The sequence below is a fragment of the Anticarsia gemmatalis genome, chromosome 16 (genome assembly GCF_050436995.1).
Source record: "Anticarsia gemmatalis isolate Benzon Research Colony breed Stoneville strain chromosome 16, ilAntGemm2 primary, whole genome shotgun sequence".
NCBI classification, from domain to species: Eukaryota; Metazoa; Arthropoda; class Insecta; order Lepidoptera; family Erebidae; genus Anticarsia; species Anticarsia gemmatalis.
Window position 1 is genome coordinate 10,896,080 of NC_134760.1, and position 21,996 is coordinate 10,918,075.

The 21,996-nt window shown below is 35.6% G+C and overlaps 1 protein-coding gene across 2 annotated transcripts in view; it reads right to left on the minus strand.

Annotated features, from left to right (window-relative positions):
- LOC142979196 (sialin) overlaps nucleotides 1–21,996 on the minus strand; it is a 67,272-nt gene that overhangs the window by 24,628 nt on the left and 20,648 nt on the right. For both annotated transcript variants that reach the window (XM_076123999.1, XM_076123998.1), the window contains exons 3-7: nucleotides 18,304–18,470; nucleotides 16,192–16,325; nucleotides 13,709–13,911; nucleotides 3,814–3,900; nucleotides 2,498–2,631 (exon numbers count right to left, since the gene is read on the minus strand). In XM_076123999.1, the coding sequence (XP_075980114.1) occupies nucleotides 2,498–2,631; nucleotides 3,814–3,900; nucleotides 13,709–13,911; nucleotides 16,192–16,325; nucleotides 18,304–18,470 (725 nt within the window). The remainder of the gene's footprint in view (nucleotides 1–2,497; nucleotides 2,632–3,813; nucleotides 3,901–13,708; nucleotides 13,912–16,191; nucleotides 16,326–18,303; nucleotides 18,471–21,996) is intronic.

Consider the following 21,996-nt stretch of genomic DNA (forward strand, 5'->3'; position numbering starts at 1 on the left):
ATAGTTTCACTTACTCGTTATCTTAAATGTGCAATTTTACTCTCCGCAATTTACAATGTTAGTCTAGTAGTAGTTACAGTTATAGAGGGCGAGTCTTTTGCCATATACCGGGCACGTTACGAAACTCTAAGCTATTATCATATAATAACCCATATCTATATCATGTAATAACATTTAAATAATATTTTGCTATAAATTATTATAAAAGACGGATAGCACTTTACTTTGTCAGACGCGGCAATTGAATCCAAGAATTACCTTCCAAACCACAGAGGGAGTATGTTTTGATACTATCAAATATCAAAATAATTTAGGTTAGGGAGCATTCCCGGAAGTTAGGGTTCTAGATTGACACATGTTCAAAACAACTGTTGTTTTTCCCATACACAATTATTTTAATAACCTATTCAAACAATACCACAAAAGTGCATTGTACATTAATTAGTAATTAAAAGGAAAACGACTTAGGAACAATAGGTACCGCAGCGGTTTTACTTAAAATAAAGTTTATAAATAAACTACTTATAGTGTAAAGGTTCTGAGTTACCTGTTTGTTTGTTTGTTTGTTTATGCTGAGTATGATGAGAAATTACTGGACTTGAGACCAATTCTTTAATCGTTGTTTTCCTGATGCCAATTACTATGGGGCAAATTAATGAAGGGAATTCCAGTAGCATTTTGCAAGACTGAACTGTTGACTACCAGTCAAATCAGGAAATACGATATAATGACGTCACAATTATATCGTACTAGCTGACCCGCGCAACTTCGCTTGCGTCACATAAGAGAGACATCATTTTCCCCGTTTTTGTAACATTTTTTACTGGTACTCTGCTCCTATTGGTCGTAGCGTGATGATATATAGCCTATAGCCTTCCTCGATAAATGGGCTATCTAACACTGAAAGAATTTTTCAAATCGGACCAGTAGTTGCTAAGATTAGCGCGTTCAAACAAGCAAACAAACAAACTCTTCAGCTTTATAATATTAGTATAGATTTTCGTTCGTATCAAACAAGTGCCTAATAAAATGTGTCAGTCTGTAATAATTACAATTTCAACATTATATAGCCTGAGCGTTTTAGATGAACCTTTCACGAGTACACGTTTATAATTTAACCCAGTCAACTACCAAATTAAATCTTACGGCACGCAGTAAACCAACACTCATTTCACACACAAACACTTGAAAATGATACCTTTTTTTAATTAAAATTTTATATTACCCTATTACTGCCTCACTGGACAAGTTTTTCTCCCGATATGAAGAATTGGTTAGACCTTTAGTCGACCAAGTTAGCCAAGTGTCGTTTTAGGATCTAAAATGTTTCTATGAACTGAAAATAGTTATAAAGTAAATTAAATAAGCGCTACGTCTATCAAATGCCGATTATATTCAAATGAGACAAGCCTTGAGCTCGTAAAATTTTAAACTAATTTGTATTCCTTACGTTTTGTGAATATCAATTCGATTCATTGTATCGCCGAAATATTCCTTCACATACGTTACAGGGATTTATTACGTTTTTTCCTTTATGTAATAATTTATCGTTACTTTAATGACTGCGGCTGTGGTCTATTATGTATCTCAGTTGAGTAGTTCCCGGTAAATGGCGAGAGAGTCGCCCTCTACTACCTACTACTAACAATATTAATAACGAAACGTGGGTGTATTTTATACGCCTCTGCCCAAATCTTCGATTAGAATAGGAGTAACGTGGGCTTTATATGTATTATTTAGTATTTTAGTGTCTGCAGTCTACTATTTGCGTGCAAAGTTAATTGATAATCTATTCAGTTGGTTTCGCGTGTGAGAGCGAAGAGAAAAAACATCTACCTATCGAAACAAACTGTTTGTATTTTTAGTATTCTCATTACGAGAGGAGACCCTTGCCCAGCAGCAGTGGGACAGTAATGGAATAAATTTATTTTTTAATTTATTATCAGAATAAAATATAACACATTTAACAAGTGACAATCCCGTAATTAATTTTATTCGTAAATCACTACGCTTTGTACAAAACAGTCTCATTTTTGTTGCAATCGTTAAAATTTGCACAAATGGTTTGTTAATGAGCGTATTATTTGCGCTGACGTTAATAGTGGTGGTTCGAACTGGATTTTGTTATGTAATCAATTACTTTGGTACCTTTTCATGGTACGTTTACTTAGTGTTAAAAATTAAAGTATTTTTTTTTGTATTTTAAATTTTTATAATAGTTTTGACATCTCAGGGAAATTTTGATTTTTTGTTTGTTTACCATCTACTGTTTTACATTCACAATTAATTCCACAACAAAGATGTTTGTCTAGTTAAATTTTCATGAGGTTTTCACCAATAAACTGACTGATTCATAAGGAAAAAATATTGTAAATTGTTTTTCTAGAAAATTATAGCATTGCGGTCGAACTCCGTCAAAGTCAGTCATAGACAGTCATAGTTCCTTAAAAATATATTTCTAAGGAGAAATAATAATAAGGTATTGATAAACACTTACTCCTTTGTTGTTAGAGTCTTGTGGTAGAGCCTTCATAAGATAGTTGCGCTCAGTCTCCGAGATGCGAGGGTGCTCGGCCGGAGAGTCATACACCACTGCGAACCATGCCACTGACCACATCACGCCGATTATACCTGTGAGGATGAACAGAGTTACAGATATACGTAGACGATTTCAACAGACCTTAGAAAGGATTTGGTTTTAAAGAGCAAACATAAATAAATTTGGGATGGACAACTCTTATCTCTAAGGGGTATGAAAAATAGATGTTGGCCGAATCTAAAACTACATCGTTCACATTAAATTTTATGAGAATCGGTCAAGCCGTTTCGTAGGAGTACGGTTACTAACATTGTGACATGGAAATTTTATATAAGTATAAGATTTATTTTTATGATGTCTCTTTATGCTACTTTAAATAAATCATATCAGAGATTTGCAGTTTGACGTACAAACAAATTAAGGTAAGTCCAAACATGCATGTGGAATCTAAATGCAATAGGCTGCTGAAATTCTGTGAAATGATAAAAGGGACTCATTGCGCCGTGGGCGTTTTTCACGTTATACTGTTTGTTTTGTATATAAGTTAGTAATAAACAATATTCTGAAATTCTCAATTACCTATAATACACAATGATATTGCAGTTCAATAACCTGTACATAAATAACTAAGCTACCAACAGCACTGTCACCTATAAATCAGACAAGCGGTAAAATCCTACACAAATAGAAATCGCGAGACCTTTTATTACTCGTAAATATTCAATGACTGGAAAATGAATATTATTGAGGAAATTGATATCTATTCTATTGTGGCCTACAAGTCCACTTTCTATTAATAATAATCTTTTCTTCAAAGGACTTATGAAGTAAGGGTCGAATGCAGAAACATCATTAAATTTTAAATGAATCTTGAAGTATTTCCATCGCTAGAATAATGTCAAAGTTAAGTTTTTTTAAACTGCCTCTTTTACCGAAAATAGGACTATAATTTGATTATTGTCAACATTTTTATACTGAACCGCGAGCAAATTTATTATTTCCCTAATGTATTATTTAATGTTTAACTGGGGTAGAACAGTTGACTACCCGACAAATCTGCTACTCTTTATCAAAAGTCTATTTTACTTTACAAAATACGACATAGTGACGTCACTATGTCGCATTATAATGCCACATATAATGTTTCAGTCTATAAAAAAATACTTTTAGCATTATTAACGATACCAATTGACATAGCATGAGCATATCGGATAAACCGTTTGCGAGTTTTTCCTTTAGTCTAGCTTATTGATTCAATGAATTAAGGTACGTACCAGTGAAGTAGAAAGCCGACTCCCACTTGAAGTGTGCTATAAGGAACCCGCAGATTGGCATCGTGATGGCCGCGCCCAGGGAAGACGCTGCAACAAATAACATGCTCATCACTAGTCTGTTCCGGGCTTTGTTTTATGTGAACGTGATGTGAATACTTATTAAATAAGATGATTAGTAGATAAGCATTTAAATATGTTGAAATCCTGGAGTGGTGAGCAAAGATTGGAGAGACTCCTTATAAAACCGAATGAAGAGTTCTTCTTGACTGTGCGTTGAGGAATTCTATGGGGTAGGCAATATAGCTGGGGACGTCTTTTCGCTGTTAGTGTGGATGATATTCATGAAGAAAAATTGGTTTTGATAATTAAAGCCGCTTGATCCGGATTCCAAAACAACGTAAAAATTTACATTACATCAGAATTTATCAAGCTTTCCCCAAAATCTCTTAAATAATAGTTTAACATAACCGTATTGCAGAAAACTTAAGCTTGACAATTTTCGGTTACTTAAACAAACGTCTTACAAACTTAAACAAACGGCTTACAAACTTATCTAATATTTGAAAAAAGGCAACAAGATTAGATTTAGCAATGTAAAAACTTTTAATTGTCTATTATTAAGGCTTAATCATGTTGATAATGTCACTGCCATTGACGTGTGGTGTGTACTGAGAAATAGCTTGCAGTTCTCAGGGGCATGGAGACCTTGTTCGTGCGTGTGACTTTGTACTGTTCATTATTTTATATGGCTCCATGTTAAAAGAATATCCGTAATTGTAGAATATATCTTTAGCTATTATTGCGTTTAACTGTCGAAGATATGGTAAGTCCAGTAGAAAATAGCTGAGACAATTTTTTGTTTGATAAAAGCTGCTTTTGTCGTGTTCTTTCTACTCCTAAAAGATCTCATTCATGCATAATATCACGTCTTTTTAAGCAGAGACCAAAGAACGCCCGTACGATCCTTCCCTTGCCTCATTCACATCCTCCTGCATATATCTAAGTTTATATTATTGCACTTATTCGTATACTACACTGAATTTCAAGCAGGAGACAAAGTTAAGAAGCCTTGCTGGATTGAAATTATGATAATTTCGTGAAGGGGTGCGATTGTGCGAAGTCCCAATGGACTCAGATCTTAGGGGCTTCTAATGCCGACTAGGGAACAAATACGAGTATATATATAAATATATATATATAAATCTATGACCAAGAGTAGAATGCATATAAAAGATTTTCTCCAGACGTTCCTTGGTATTCTCGCTAATATCTACACAAGTACGTTGATAATCCTATTTGCGTCAGTCAATACAAGTATGTACTGACCATTGAGTAACAAAATGGCCGGCTTTAGTGTTTAATCGTGAACTTGGCAATGGTACGAGTAGGTCACGCTGCGATGCCAGACACACCCGGCTTTACAAACATTATGTCATAATCACCACTGCAATAAAAGGAAGAGTTAAAATACTCTGTGTACAAAAAGAAAAGATATAGAAAAAAGGTATTGATGAACTTAAAATGCTAATGCCCCATTCTAAGATTATATAAATATCATATTGACTTAGTTCTTTCTACATCTCTTCGTAGCATTTAACAGTCAAACCCTTTTAAGACATTGTTCCTACAAGCAGTAGTAGTCATTTGGTGCAAACATGCATCTCCTTCACTATTCGATTAATATCCCTAGATTTTGTACATCTTATTGATATGACAAGTGTATTAGCTACAACTCACTAATCACTTTTTAAAATTATGTGAATCAGAATTATAATATTGATTAAATACATATTGAGGAACAGTCGAGAGAAAAAACCTATCATATCTACACACTTCTTCGTTCTTCGTAAAAATCGATGCAGAAATGCGGTGGCTCAACGCCTTTTCCTTCGCTAATTTCGAGAACAGTAACCAAATACAGTAATCGCTGTGGTCATGGGCTAATAATATTTACTATATATCACAAATAAACAAAGTTTACCTCATCTCACACATAATATAAAGATATCTAGACGATTGTATAATTACAATCATTATAAGACAGTAGTATTCCTAGTAGGAAAGTTCCTTGTATATGAGGTCAACGCATCGTGACGTACTCATTGCTCCACATTAGCAAGTGACAGGCCAGTTCTAACTGACTTGTTACTAAGACAGTCTTATGTGCCGATTTTCCTTATGGGAATTTGGTATGGATTAATGATTATTGAGGAATAAACAGGATATAATTTGTCTGGATTATACAATTTTGCGAGTATAGCTTTGCGGCAAAAGTATGAAGTAATAATTGTGCACTTGCGACTTGCAAAATAATTTCCTGGCGTAAAAAGTATCTTATGTGTTAATCCAGGTTATAAGCTCTCAATGTATTAAATATAAATAAAATTCGTACAGTAGTTTCTTCCTAAGAGTTAAAAAACTTTCGTATTTATAATATTAAGTAAGGTAATTCTAAAGTCCACAAGTCGTGTACTGCTTAAATCGTCTTCTAGTAATTGTTATAAACGTATGGTATGGAACTTGCGCGATTTTATAATCACATGGTTCAGCAATTTAGCCGAATGTACTAGACAGATAGAATAACCGAATTCATATTTATAGCTTTACCCTCTTATTCATAAAAATATATGAAGTTATGAAAGGCTTATAAAGTGTTTTGTTTCTTTCACTCGTTAGCGGAGTGAAAAAGAGAAAACATGTTATAGTAGCTTTTTAACTAAAATAGGTTTATAGTGTGTTTATGAATAAGAGGGTTAGTATATAATAGATAGATTAAGGTGTGTAATTTCGCTACTAAACGTAAAACTAAACTAGCACCTGCCAGCGATTTCAAGTTGAGAAATTGAATCTACGAGTAGAAAGTGTTAATACCTATTAGATTTCAGACAATTTACATAGCAATTTTATCACTGATTTTATCACCTATAAACAGGTAGATAATACCTCACAGCGCTAAATCCTATGAATAATATTACTATAATAAAACTACTTTCAGTTATATGTGATTTAGTTTAAGTCCCGTAAAATACGGATAATAAATAACTCTAATAACTGAAAAGTCAGGGAAGTGCCTAGTTTTGTAAATGATAAAGGAGATCATCCACGCTCCATACATTTTTGGGCCTTTTTTCAAAGTGCCGGCCAACAAAAAAAAGTGGCATGTATCGATAGAGCTAGCCATTTGAAACAATAGTTAGTATGGCACGAAACCGGTAGGATCGCTTTAAACCGAGTTATACAGGTTTGAAGATTCATAATATTCAAACATTTATTCATTTCTGAAAGTTCTGTTAAACATAAAATAATGATTGATTTTGCTAGAATTAAGTATCTAAAGCAAACGACCACTCTGAAGTTGATTTAAGGTCGTAAGCACACGTATCAACTCGGAAACGGGTCGTCACCGTATCAACTCGAGCTCATCAGTATTATTTGTATGCAATTCCCTACTGTAACACACTTGTTGGAATCGTTATGTAATCGCCCCGGCTCACGACGATGGGAGTGGTGCGTATGCGCATTATGCATACACCAGCACCCAGGGTGGAGTGCGGGACTATGTGCAAATTCCGATAGAAGGGCGGGCATACCTTCTAAACCGCAACATGTGTCCTCATAACAAGGGCCCTCATCACAAATGGTGCCCGAAGCACAAAATATTGTTCCACATGCCGATGAGTCGGACATAACAACCCAACGGCAACACTCTAGATGACCTCTTACCTAGACGATGGTTTGTTAGTTGCACACAATCGAGGGTGCGGCCCCTTGGGTTCGCTAAGGGAGGATGCGCTGACCTTGCGCTAGTCGCCAGTGACCAGTCCAGTGGCGACGCATTGAGGCGCCGGGGGATTCCAACTCGCACCTAAGGGGCCGCACCCTCGATTGTGTGCAACTAACAAACCATCGTCTAGGTAAGAGGTCATCTAGAGTGTTGCCGTTGGGTTGTTATGTCCGACTCATCGGCACGTGGAACAATGTTTTGTGCTTCGGGCACCATTTGTGATGAGGGCCCTTGTTATGAGGACACATGTTGCGGTTTAGAAGGTATGCCCACAATTCTATCGGAATTTGCACATAGCCCCGCACTCCACCCTGGGTGCTGGTGTATGCATAATGTGCATACGAACCACTCCCATGGTCGTGAGCCGGGGCGATCACATAACGATTCCGATAAGTGTGTTACAGTAGGGAATTACATACAAGTAATACTGATGATCTCGAGCTGATACGGTGACGACCCGTTTCCGAGTTGATACGTGGGCTTACGACCTTAAATCAACTTCAGAGTGGTCATTTGCTTTAGATAGTTAATTCTAGCAAAATCAATCATTATTTTATGTTTCACAGCACTTTCAGAAATGAATTAATGTTTGAATATTATGAATCTTCAAACCTGTATAACTCGGTTCAAAGCGATCCTACCGGTTTCGTGCCATACTAACTATTGCTTCAAATGGCTAGCTCTATTGATACATGCCACTTTTTTTTGTTGGCCGGCACTTTGAAAAAAGGCCCAAAATGGATGATCTCCTTAGATATTAAATGTATCAGAGATCTCCAACATTTAATTATGTTTGACTTTTTTCTATCATAGACCATTTTTTAACCCCGACGCAAAAAGAGGGGTGTTATAAGTTTGACGCGTCTGTCTGTGTGTCTGTCTGTCTGTGGCATTATAACTCCCGAACGGATGCAGTGACTTAAATTTAGTTTTTAACAAAATAGTCAGTGCGTTATTTATGTGAATATTTTCTCATCATTTTTTAAAAAAAATTAAATACCTCCATTTTAGATAACCCGGGTTAGTAAAATGAGAAATGCAAAACCACTATAATCTTGTTTTCTATCGACAGTAAATCTTCACACATACATCTTGCCATAACAAACATCTTTACGGAACTACACTAATTAAAACTGCAACACCATTATACATATAGAAACAGGTTTGTATTATGAAAAGTTCAAGGTGTTTGTTGCTAATAAAATGTATAATTATGTAGTAAGGCTAAGTTTTTCCTCGAAAATACCTAGACCCAGTTGACAGAGGACGCGAGGCGATGTGTGAAGTCGTGACTTGTTTCAGAACTGATTGTATAGTTGATAAAGGTTATTGATAATGGCTTTATCAGGGATGGTGAACTTATGGCACGTGTTGTAAGTACTGTAGTAATATATGCTTAAATCTATCGGTCTGTCTGTTGCGTTGGGACTGCTAAGCCGCTAGATCAATTTTATTACAAATTTGTGTAGAAATAGTTCTAATATTAATACAAAAGTGTTATTGCCTGATTGTAATAATTTCATGACTAAACGAGTCAACTGACTTTTATATCATTTTGCGTGGATATAGGTAAAGACTACGGTACTAGTAAGGAAATATTGCTTGATGTACGATTGAAACAAAATAAAGAAATAAATAAAGAGTATTGGGAGTTTAATAGTTCTTCAACAGCTCTAAATCTTAGTGAGAAATGATAGTAAAAAATACAAAGTTAAGGAAATAATATATCGATATATTTGTAGTGATGCAACTCTTAATAATTAAATGTTGTGAGAATATCGGATAACAAAAGGTTTACCAGCCCTGACCTATCTGTTACAAATGTTACATATCATTATAATATTACTGCTTATGTTTTCCTGAAATACCTATATGCGTATCACTTGGTATGTTTCCTTAAAATTTATATGGAAACCTGTGAATGTGAAACTTAAAATCAATTCATTTGAACAATATTGAATGTAACTTTATACTCTATCATCCTACTTATATTGTCCTGACATACGTGCGGTAATTGTTAGTGATCTTTTTTTTACTTTGGACTTAAGACTTTAAGAGACTTCCCTAAAATCAGATACATATGAGTTGGGAGGCTACTTCCATCCCGGGTTAGTTCGCCTTTGATCCCAGGTCTTCAATCTGTCCACCACTACGATCTCCGTGCCAAATGTTTGCCAAACGATTCCACAGTTTCACCACGAAAGCGTTTAAGACAGAGCTGCACTTATAAATAACATCAGTATGAATAACGGATATGCAAAAAGGTTGTGCGTGTATCGGTGCCTTTTTTTCTCCTAAAAAGGTCCCGATGCTTACCAATCGTCCTTGCTAGCATGACGTTGGCGTCATTGTAATGTAATGAGTTAAGTCAAGCCTATTTTGGCAAGCTCATGAAACGTGGGTGTGAGTCATGCAGATAAAAAAATATTACGAATGAATTGATATCTCACAATGGGCATGATTTGATAGATTTTTTATTTGCAATTATTTGGCTATTGATTATTTTATAGCGCCTATAGTCTTCCGAAGAGGTATCTCATCATGTGTTGCGAAATTGTTACAATAGAAACGAATACGTATGATAAACAGTAATAATTTAGATTAAATAATATTCTATCTAGTCACGGATTTTTAAGCGATTATCTACATTTTTTTTTTGTATTTGTAATCTCATACGTACATTGCTTATATTTTTGTTTAGTTTTAGCATAATTAAATAACTTAGTAATATAGATTGTAAGTATAAAATATTTTATGTCATGAAAAATAAAAATAAACGATGTTTTTTCAGGCTCTTACAATATCAAGCCTTCTGTATACGAACAAGACGCCGTTCAAATCTCGTTAACACGTCATCACTTAAAATTGCTAAACAGGAAAATCGAAAGCACACCGACTAGATTGAACCAGGAGACTACGCGATACGCCTGTATAGTACACGCAATCTAACTTGACCGGATTGAAGTTAGGCATCACCTAATATATAAAATTCTCGCGTCACAGTTTTCGTTGCCATAATCCTCCGAATCGGCTTGACCAATTCTCATGAAATTTTGTGAGCATATTGACTAGGTCTGAGAATCGGCCATCATCTATTTTTCATACTCCTAAGCGACACAATTTTTTTTTATATGGCAGAACAAAGTCTGCCGGGTCAGCTAGTAAAACATAATAATATGCGCAGGTGGTAATGTCACTATTTAGTTCCAAAAGATGTCATTTGCTCAGCCACTGCTCCTAACTTCAAGCCGGCCGAGATAGATCGCGCTTGTAATTAATCTAAACTCTCGTTACTTCGAAAAACGAAGAAGAACAGACGAAGTCAAAACAAAGACCTAGAATTCCAAGCCCTGAACTTTACTCCGTTAAGTAATCGCTGTAATACTTGAAACTATATGAAGGTAATTATAACACATACGATTATGATCTTTAATTACTAAATAATAGGGTTTAAAATTTATTTGGAAGTTTGTTTGAACTTATGACCTCCGATTTACGTACAATGTTAGTACAGTGGAATGATCGCATTTCAATTATTTTGATGCTTAGTAGTAAATAGACGTAAGTGCAATGTTGTTTCCAATCACATAGTACTATTTGGAATTGAAAAGAAGTATTTTGGCACACAGGATTTACAAACATGTAGAACGGACTCAAAGTACAACCAGACTCGAAACAACAATTTGTGGATCGAGAAATATTTGTTCCGTGTGGGAATCGAACCCACGACCTATCGACTCACTGGTAGTGGCGTAGCGACTACCTTAACGACTGCGCCACGGAAGCCGTCAAAAGTAAATCTTGTTTTACTGTTATAACAATAAATTAATAACAATTTATAATAATGTGGTCTATTATCACAAGGTAAAAATCCGGATAACCTACATAATATGGGAATAGAAGGATAAAATTAGTTTTAACAATTGCTTCATAATTAGTAATAATTACACAGTTAAAATACAACTAATTATATGTACCTATCAATATCTTAAAATAACTGCAAGCTTTTATATTAAACTAGAGGCCGCCTGCGACTTTGCCTGCGTGGAAACCGTTCCCGTGTAAATCCCGATCCCTCGGGAACTCCGCGATAGAAAAGTGTTATTCTGGGTCTTTAGCTACCTACATACATACCAAATTTCATCGTAATTGGTTCAGTGGTATTTGCGTGAAATCCTAACATCTATACATACATACTCACAAACTTTCGCATTCATAATATTAGGATACTGCAAATAAATCCACTTTATTTACTTCGTCATCTTTCGGGTATCTTCGTGTATCATCGGCATTTCAACCAATGCTCGAAATCGAATCTCTTTAATACTAGAATCTTCTCGAAAGTTCTATCGCAGTGTCAAATGTATGTTTAATATCGGTCAGTGTGCGAGAGTCGAATTACGATATTCATAAACATGTCACGTTCCATTTTCACTTTTATTTTTACAGTTAGCAACTTAACTTTTTGCGAGACAGTTATTTTTTGTAGGGTGACTATGATTTTACGTTTTGTTTTAGGATCAAATTATTTTTAAAAATTACTAGGTACATCATATTTTGTAAACTCAAGACCTAACCCCTTCTACTTTCGGAAGGAGACTCTAGGCCAGCAGTGGGAAAGTAATGGGTTAAAAAAATATATTGCTCATAGTATAGTAATGGTTGTACTTTGTGTCCATTGTTTGTTTGTAAAAGTCACCGCAACACAAGAGCAATTCTAGTAAAAAAATACTTACAATACTGATATTTTGAAATGTCTAAACCAAATTAAAATAAATAGTTTCAAAGCTTGTTATTTGCATAACGCACTGAGTCTGACCTCTGGCTTCATAAAACGAATGCTTTACGCAAACCTAAATTTGTTTTCAATTACTTAAATAACGTCATTCATACGCAATAACTGCATTCATGAAATAAAGGAAGCTTGTAGTAAACATCGATTGATAAGGAGTATTGATGATTTGATTTATATTTTTGTTTATACGACCTATATGTTGCACAGGCGATGTTTTGATCAGTTGTTTCGGTCAATTGCACTGTACGATCGATTGATGTTTTATGGTTCTAAACATAATAACGTGATATGTCAACAGTTATTGAAAGAGCTCCGAAATTTTGATGTGCGAATAATTTTGCCGTTATTAAACTTTCCATGAATGTCTTATAGTAATTAGTGTTTTGAATTGCATTAATATAGGAGTCGATGTAATGCAAATATTATTTGCTGTTGAGAAATTATAATAATATAAAATTTTCCGCTTCGAATACGTGTTTACAATATAAAAGATTATTGTTTACGTATTATTTCTGTTTGCTGCAAATTCTCATAATGTTGTTCTCACAGGAAATGCATTGCTTGGTCTCCGACAAGGTCACGTCTGTCGTTAATTATAAATCAGATAAAAGTAATGGCGATTCAGATGGAATCTAAGTCATGTAGAAAAATAATGAGTGTTTATTTTTAGATTTAATTTATTAATATAAACGACGCAGAAGATTACAGTATCTTATACAGGAAACCTTGCTCGTTAATCAAATTGTTACGTCGAAGGACAATGTCAAAGGTCCACGAACAGGAATAGAATCCGTACACATCCCTAACCTTGCGGACAATCATAGTCGCCGCACTGACCACGTGACCGCGGTCCACACGTCCCGTACTAAAATAATACAAGTCGCAGTTCTCGGAACTGGTTAACAGCAGCATGGCAACGGTTGCGCAAGGTTAAATCGCGCGGTCAACTAATACCAGCCAATCAGAAGGCGCGGATGCCGTGACGTCAGCGACCACGCCTGCGCGCGCCTCCGCCGCCATATTGTCGCTTTCAAATGCACGCAGCGCTGCGAAATGTTTGCGGGCGATAACAATTCGAGCCCCCTTTACGTGTAGATAACTGTGACATCGATATCGCGACAACGTCGGCTCACAGCGGAACACAGAAAACGGTCAAGGCAACGTAATATGAAGTTATTGCGCCCAGATTGAACTCTACATTTTGCGTATACGTCATCAGCTGTTGCAATGCTGATTTCATCTATCAATTATTGTGTAGGCATAAAACTCTATCATGTTAGAATGGGCCAATTAAAATGATTGGACAGGTTACTTACCCATCATGTTGGACATGAATTTGGATCTGTCCATTGGTGGGACCCATTTCGAAGCCATGGGGAGGATAGCGGGCCATGTTGCTCCTAGGCAGAATCCGAGGATGACTCTCACGGCCACAATCCAGCCGAAGCCGAGAGCAGCAGAACCAGGAGTGAGGAGGGTCAGGATACTGGCTATCAGGGTACTGTAGCCGAACACCCGCCTGTAGGAAAAACACAAGTTAATTTTTACTCGTTTCCATAAACATAAATATTTAGATAAAATACGTTTATTGTTTGTGCAAACGGTGGGAAGTTCCCTTTTTTAATTGGATGTTATTCTTATAACAAATTATCAAAATGTTCTTTATCGAAATCTCAGTTTATTTGATACACCGGTGGTCAGAGTAATAACTGCGTGCCGATATGACAGGCAATTTAATATCGCACGTCAAAATCCGCCGCCCGCATCGCCGTCTCAAAAACTGACACGCAAACATTTCACGTATGATCACACACAATGCTCAGTTACACGATAACGCTAAATCCTCGCATGAAACCCACATACGCTGCGAGAATGTTCCGCGTGATTCATTCCCTGACATCTTACTTTTTTAATCATAGCAATTTATAAACTACAGATTTCATTTTACCTTATAATCGAACGCTTCAAGGCAATTTTCAGTCGTTTCAAAATACGAGGTAAACAAAACCACATTGGTATAATGACTCCAATCAAAATAAAATAGTTAAAAACTTGTTTAACTCGATTTCAGCGTCCTCAATATAGTGTTATTCACACAATTAGTCATTAACCGGTTCTGCAGGAGTGATAAAACCTGCGCCGGCGTAGGAGCGCCAGCCATTTAATTCAATAAGCTATAACATGTATTAATTGCATCAATTGTTTTTATTTCAAGTAACGATAAAGCTATTTTTATATTACATTTGAATTGAAAGGCACATTAATTTCGCCATTGACACGATAACATCGTTTTTATTAAGAATTCGATGCATCACATAAATTGACGCAATTTTATTGAGATCGTAGCTTCTAGTCGAAGCAGAAATGACATAATTTAGCACATTGCGTGTTACGAAACTATTGCCATACTAATTGTATTTAATTTATGAAGCCGTTGCCAGCTGTTCTATTACACCTAATTATCATAGTTCAAATCGATGGCAAGGACCAAAAGTATCAGGCCAATCAGCGTCGTTGACTCTTCCTGACCCTTCCATTAATGGCGTCTAGAAAGTACGCCACTAAATAATTCGGGCGTACAAATTACTGGACAATATAATTTAAAACGAAATAATAAATATTGATTGCAACGAGCAAAAAAAAACATACGCGAATACAACTTAAATTATTATTGAACGAAATGAAATGTCGGAACCGGTCCCGATAAATGAGAATTGCATGGTCACTAATATTTCAAATTCGGCATTCCAAAGTGAATAACGATTTCCGATGTTCGGTCGGCGCCCCCTATATCACGGGATTTAATTTGAGTGGATCAATGACCGTCCCTCGGTGCGCCATCATCAATGAATGGTTACTATTGTAAAAAAATGTATTTACCGAGGCCAAGTTTTTGTTGCGAATGGATAATAGCGAGTATTATTTGCAAATTGATCGGCATTCCGTCCGAGTAGTGCGGTTTGGCTGCGATGATGCAGCTAAAGGTGCCAAATAATTTAAATATAATATGCAGTGCTCTTGGAATGTAGCGAGACAAAAACGTGACTTTCTCACGCGGCACGAGAGAATTATTTTGAGAGCAATAGCTTTAATAATAAAAACATGATAAATACTAAACACGCACACGGAAATGTTTATATTTTTTCTTCTCATAACAGATGGCTTGTGGCGAGACTTACGCAATTTATTTCCTGTGGCCTTCGATTACACATATTGAAGGTACAAAAAAGCATTTAATTATTTTGCAATGAATTAATATCCTGGCTTGTCGGTTATATGGTCACCATACTTCTCAACAATTCAAATAACGGGAGAATAATTAATGTAAAGTAGTTCAAGAATCTTTTGCCAAAAAAAGTTGTTTTGATTTTAAAATAGTATAAATCAGTAGAAAAAAAATGTGACCTTGCATACAGCTTGTACCTGCTCTAACAACTAGAAGTTGCCAAATGTGGTACGGCATTTCCGTCACACTAATCTGTAGATAGGTACCTTTTGGCAGCATTTCTTCCGAATACTTTAGTGAACTCAAGGCTTCTTGTAAATAAGACAAACTATTTATGGCTTAGACCAAAAAGTCTGTCGTACAATGTCAGAACCCCGTGAAAAAGAGGCCTTATGTGCGCCTCAACATGTTTTTCACGAGGTCTACTTACAGAGACAATTTTATAGATGACTATATGGACAGCTTTGCATAAATGGTAGTCCAAGTGCCCCAGTGTCAATTTGAATATAATATTTTATAATTTCAAATAGTCACTTAGGTACTTGGAGTTAAATATCAGTATATCCAACTCACCTAGCTCCAATGATTTCAGCGAGTCGACCGCCCGGCAGTTCTGTGAGCACGTAGCCCCAGAAGAATGAGCCGAGGAGGTGGTTCTTTTGCTTCGTGTCCCAGTGGTACCTGGTCTGTTCTATGTGCTCTGGGTGCTACAACAAAAAGAAAATAATACATCAGTCCGTATTTTCCTCAAGAACAGGTGGCCTTTTTTTAACCTAGTGAGAATAATTAAGAATAAGCTCTCGGGGGAAGTCGCCCTTGCTCTGGTAGAATTGAAAAATGAAGAACCCGTCGCACACTTCTCTAGCATGCCCTCATTGGCCTTCCAGAGTGGAATCACAACAACATAGCACACGTTACGTTCGGAAGAAAGATGCTGACCGTAAGATGGCCAGTGGCCCAGTGTTGCAGAACATCTACAGAGGCTCGTGATCTGAGATGCGCCTCTACGTGTGGGCTTCGGCGCCACGCACGCCTTCTAAAAGTCCGGAACTGTATAGTCCCGAGATGATTAACCGACAAACAAAATATAATGATTATAATTTGGTTTTGGGAATCCTGCGTGGCTTTACGAGATAGGCAATGGAGAAGAACTAAAGACGATGAGAGAGCACGCGTAGGTATCAAAAGGTAAGTATAAACTTTATATTTAACCTATTACTAGCGTGCTAAATTCCTTCACATATTTTATCCTGGTCGACATTTTTTAAAGCCACAGGGCCACATTCCTATTGTTTATATAAATAATGAACAAAGGAAGTCGGCCTATCATTTGTGGTTATGTGGGAATAACCAGAGCAATAGGCATTGTATAGGGCTCGTGAATCAAACGTATATACAATATTAACTATTAAACTATGTATTAAATGAGGTAAAGCTGGAAAATGAAAACGCCAACGGACTAATTATAACTAAATAGTACCTAACAATAAATTGTTCACTTTTATTTACTTGTCAAAATCAATTTTAAGTTTAAGGGCAGCAGTTATCGTTTTTGTTAATGGAAAAGGGAAGGTTGCTTGGGATTTTTGTAAAATAAAATGAAATGTAGTTCTTATTCTTTAGCCTATAAAGGTCTAAACTAGTCTACATAGTCTCATTGTATAGTAGGTATAAGTAATTTGTATACAAAAATATTTAACTAAAAATATTTATTCCCAAAAACAAGGTGGGTACTGCCATACAAAATTGTTTTATATTTACTTTAAAAATATACAAAAACAGTTGTTAAAAATAACAATTTAGCTGTCATCATTTAAATGTAAGTGAGTAATTATATATTTAAATAAGTAAATAAAGTTGAAAATAAACGTGAGAATATTATGAAAATAAGAACTGGATTTATTGCGTTATTTCAATGAAACGGGCACGTGTCAAAACATTCAATTACTTTAAATGATTTTAGACTATTTGCTTTGATTTATTTCTTCTTTTTAAAATACCTAGGAGCTTTTATCGTTCTACATGTATGTATGTCCGTATCGATTTAATTTAAGCATCATAACTAAACAGTCATACTTTAGTTAATTTTTACATTATCTTAATTAAAACATGCAGCTGCCTAATGAAAAACCCTATTAATTGGCGGAAGCCGTATGAAAATTCATTCAGTAGTTTTGTAGGTATAAGTGCGTTAAGATAGTCGGTACAAGCCCGGGGTGTAGGAAACGCCCCCGTCTTTCAAAGATAAGCTCACTTGTCATGATTCATGTAACGTATTGCATAAGAATGTGAATAACATATTTACTGATAAAGTTTATTTCACATAATTATTATAAACAATGTATTATTATGCAAGTTTCGGGTAAATACCCATACCTGAAGGTACTGAAAACAACAGACTTTTATAATTTCTTGTTTATGGCCTACGCCATTGATTATTTGACACGCTTTTCCGTTGTTCTTTATAGATCCACAACGCATATAACAAATGTAATTCATCGTTTTGTACATGATTTAGGCTCAATCGAGAGTTTTTTCCATAGACAAAAGTCCCTCGTCTGCGAAATTCTTCGCGTAGTGTGATGGCAAAACGATACCAGAAGGCGCTATAACTTCTAGTTCCAGATCAATCTGGTTACAGATTCAGGTATACTAATATCCACTAGTTATAATAATAATGCTTACCTCAGTAACATTGTGTATAGTATGATTAACAACGGCAATAGTTTGGTTGTCATTGTCCGGATAGATCATCTCCACAATAGCTATGGTGAGGTTCACGCGGAGCGCGTAGTTCAGCATGAAGCCCAGCAGCACCATGATGTTCAGCACTTGGACGCATGTTAGACAACCTGGAACAGAAGAAAATAACACTATAATACTCACATTTTACTGTTTTTTCCTATATGTATGTCCTGTTTATGGATATCTTTCATTTTTACTGTCTTTATAGATTTAGAGGGCGAGGTGGTCGAGTATTTTGTGATTGCCGATGCACGGATACCTATGCATATGCAAATTCTAATATGTTGGTACTATATGTGAGACCAGGTTGGAGATGGTATACAGCAAATAGGGAGCGAATGGAGATCCAGTGCGAAGTGGTGGAAAAGGTGATGAAAAGTAAGATTGAAAATAAAAGCATAAAAAGTCTGTTATAATCCATCAGGGTAATGTAACCAGAAATGGCATGCTACATCTGGAAACAAACTTAAAAAAGTTTACACCGAGCCCATAAAAATGTTTCACAATGATTTCAGGTGTGGTGAAATTCAAAAGCAACATCATAAATCATATTTCTGTTTTACAAAAAAGCTAAAAAATATACAAGCTTAACTAAACTACATTATTTTATCTACCGCGTCACATCATCATCGAATGTAGTTCAAACATACGTGTATTTCAGGTAGTATATAATATGTTTGTATGAAATTCATTGACATTGTATGCTCACGTTATCAGCTAGTTAATAAGAACCGCAATGACTAACGCTGACCCAGATGGAGAGCCAAGTCATCACTTATCCGCCGTTCATACATATTTATGTACAGGGAAAACCATACATTAATTATATTATTTAATATCACTTAACGAGGCATATGCGGTTGAAATATCCGTTTAAAAATTTAAGAAGAAATTCCGATTTTATTGATATTTTTCCCCCTTCGTGGTGAAAGTTAGATTCTTGGAAATATAAGAATACTAGTAATTATTGGTCGCAATCGGTCCACTTCGGGATTTCCCCGGCATTACCTTTATGCATTTTTATCGATTCCGAACATACTTAGTCACATAGGTCAGAAATTACTTTATATTTGAAACTCTGATCGTCAGTGATGATTAGATCTTTGATTATAAACAGAAGACTGGTACAAAAAAAAGGTATGTTTCTCATTATAATTACTTATTACTACTTATTAGTTATAAATTAGGCGGTTTTCCTCTTTTTCAATTAATACAAATAAAATTATGAAAACATTATTTACGTTTCCCTAAGTTCACTAGATACAATTCTTGTGACTTGTTTTCTTCGGGGGACATAATATATCACACCAGCTGTTGTTTTCGAGAGCAGTCAAGTAAACGGCCTTCGAATGACTTGAATAATTTTACCACAAGATTGAACAACGTAGTAAGGGAAGCCACTGAATAATTTCAGTGAGTCGAGTAGAGTTCCCTTAATGAAGAAATTGACTTTAAAGATATTTAATTCTGAACAATATTTATTTCTTTTTAATTTCGAGGGGCCATTTACAGTCCCTTATTTTCATCATGTTGAAAATGACAACAAAAGTTAGATTTTGAACAATTTTTTGAGATTGTTTGAAACGCTGGATCCCAATATTATAAACGTTTTTAAATAAATATCACGCCTGTTACAGTCGAAGGCGTAGGCAGAATTGTGAGAAATACGCCATCAACAACATTAATCCCATGCAATCGGCGACGAGCCACGAGTGTATTTGAACGATTTTAGCTATGAGAATTGGTCTTCAGATGCCAATTAAAACTGTAACGATTACAAAACATTGGTACAGACGATTGATTTTCACACGGGTTCCGATGCAAGTAGCAATATTATTGTAATGAGAGTCTGTCCGGTTTTTATCAGCCAATTAATATCCGTACCATTCGGACGACTAATTACATGCCGATAGCCGTGGGAATACTTCTATTTTGAGAATTGTTTGAATAAGTTTATTTTTAAAACGTGTGGATGTCACGGTTCCGACCGCTTTTCTATCGCGTGATTCTTTATAGGCTGCTATAAATAATACAGACGTTGCTCGAGAGTAAAATTCGGAGAGAGTGAGTTCCCAGTTTGTTTCGTGTTTATTTCTGTTCTTCTGCTAGATTCTAGAGCCTCTGGATGACGAATTTTAAAGAGAAAATAGAGTAGCCTAGATTTTATTAATAGGTCCCAATGTCAAGTTCGAGATGTGATGTAGTAATCACAAGAGGCATCGAGGCCTACAAGAAAATTGCAAAAGAAGCTTGAGCCTACAGCAACAAATCAAGTATTCAACTAAAACAAGATTTATGATAAGTGATCTATCTCGTTCTCCCGAGGTTAGTAGTGCATCCCACCACACCAGTAGAAGACCGGTCTTCAAATTATCATACATTCATGAATATTGTCACCATTACGCAAGCAGCGCGGATTGATCGAATTTTAATATGTGATACAAGGCCGACATCCAGTTTTTATCATACGTAACGTGAATTTTGGGCTTCGAATGATTCAATTTGTTTACGAAAATGCAATAAGAGATTAAAAGGAAATTATTATCAAGGCTTGAAAAACAAGTTTCGATCATATCGTTAATGTATTTTTAGTTGGCGCTAAAATAGATTATCGTGCTGCGTAGTGTTTTTTTGTTTTGGATATTTTCTATGAATCAGAGATAACAGTAGTTACGCACACGCTACGCCCTAATAAAAACTGACAAACAAAATTGCTAGTCTAGATCTCTGATATAAGATTATTAACTACGTTTCTATCTACCATAGCCTAAGCCGCCCCAAATTATCTTCCCAAACGGGCAAAATATCTACTACAATACCAAGAAATGGTCAAAAAAGATGGCTGGCGAAGTATTATAAGATATAATTGGTCAGCAACCTTCACCCTTGAAAATTGGCAATAAAAGCTTGTCTAAAGTCGATAGCCTCCAAGCCACGTGTCCACACACGAGACTACACGAGACTGGACGAGACTAAACAGAATTGGCAGGCTGGCAGCCAAAACACCTCGTGTATGAAAGAGAAAGCTTCAAGGCCTTAAAAAAAGCACTTGAAAACAAATGACGACTTTTCAAGTTCATATTTCGAAGAGAAATAGTGTGTTTACATTGACAACTATATTATTGTGAAAAATGTAGTAGTTTCTGAGAAGTGTATTATGGATGTGAATATATATGACTAGGTTCCGACCGCGATTTTGTCCGCGTGAAAAGGTTTTTCCCGGGTTGAAAAGTATTCTATGTTTGTAAATCTATGTCAAACTCAAACATACATATATCCATCCTCACAAACTTTTGCATAGGTATATAATATTATAACGATTATTGCGGGAATAATTATAAACACGATATAGAGAAATTCAGAGGTTAGGTGTGCGTACCTAATCTGAATTTGATCAAAAATGACAAAGATATTTAGAAATACTAACAATAGAAAAAGTAAATAAAAAAAAATTAACACGTGAATGTTATCGTCATCAGATATGCAATCAAAATTAATTAAGTTCGAACAATTAAATGTTTTAAAACACGAAACATCTTGTATAAATTACAGTTTATTTATTAACTAATAAAAACTAATGGACAATTACACATTTGGCGCGTTAGGAAATTGGCGATAAATCGTCACAAGTTA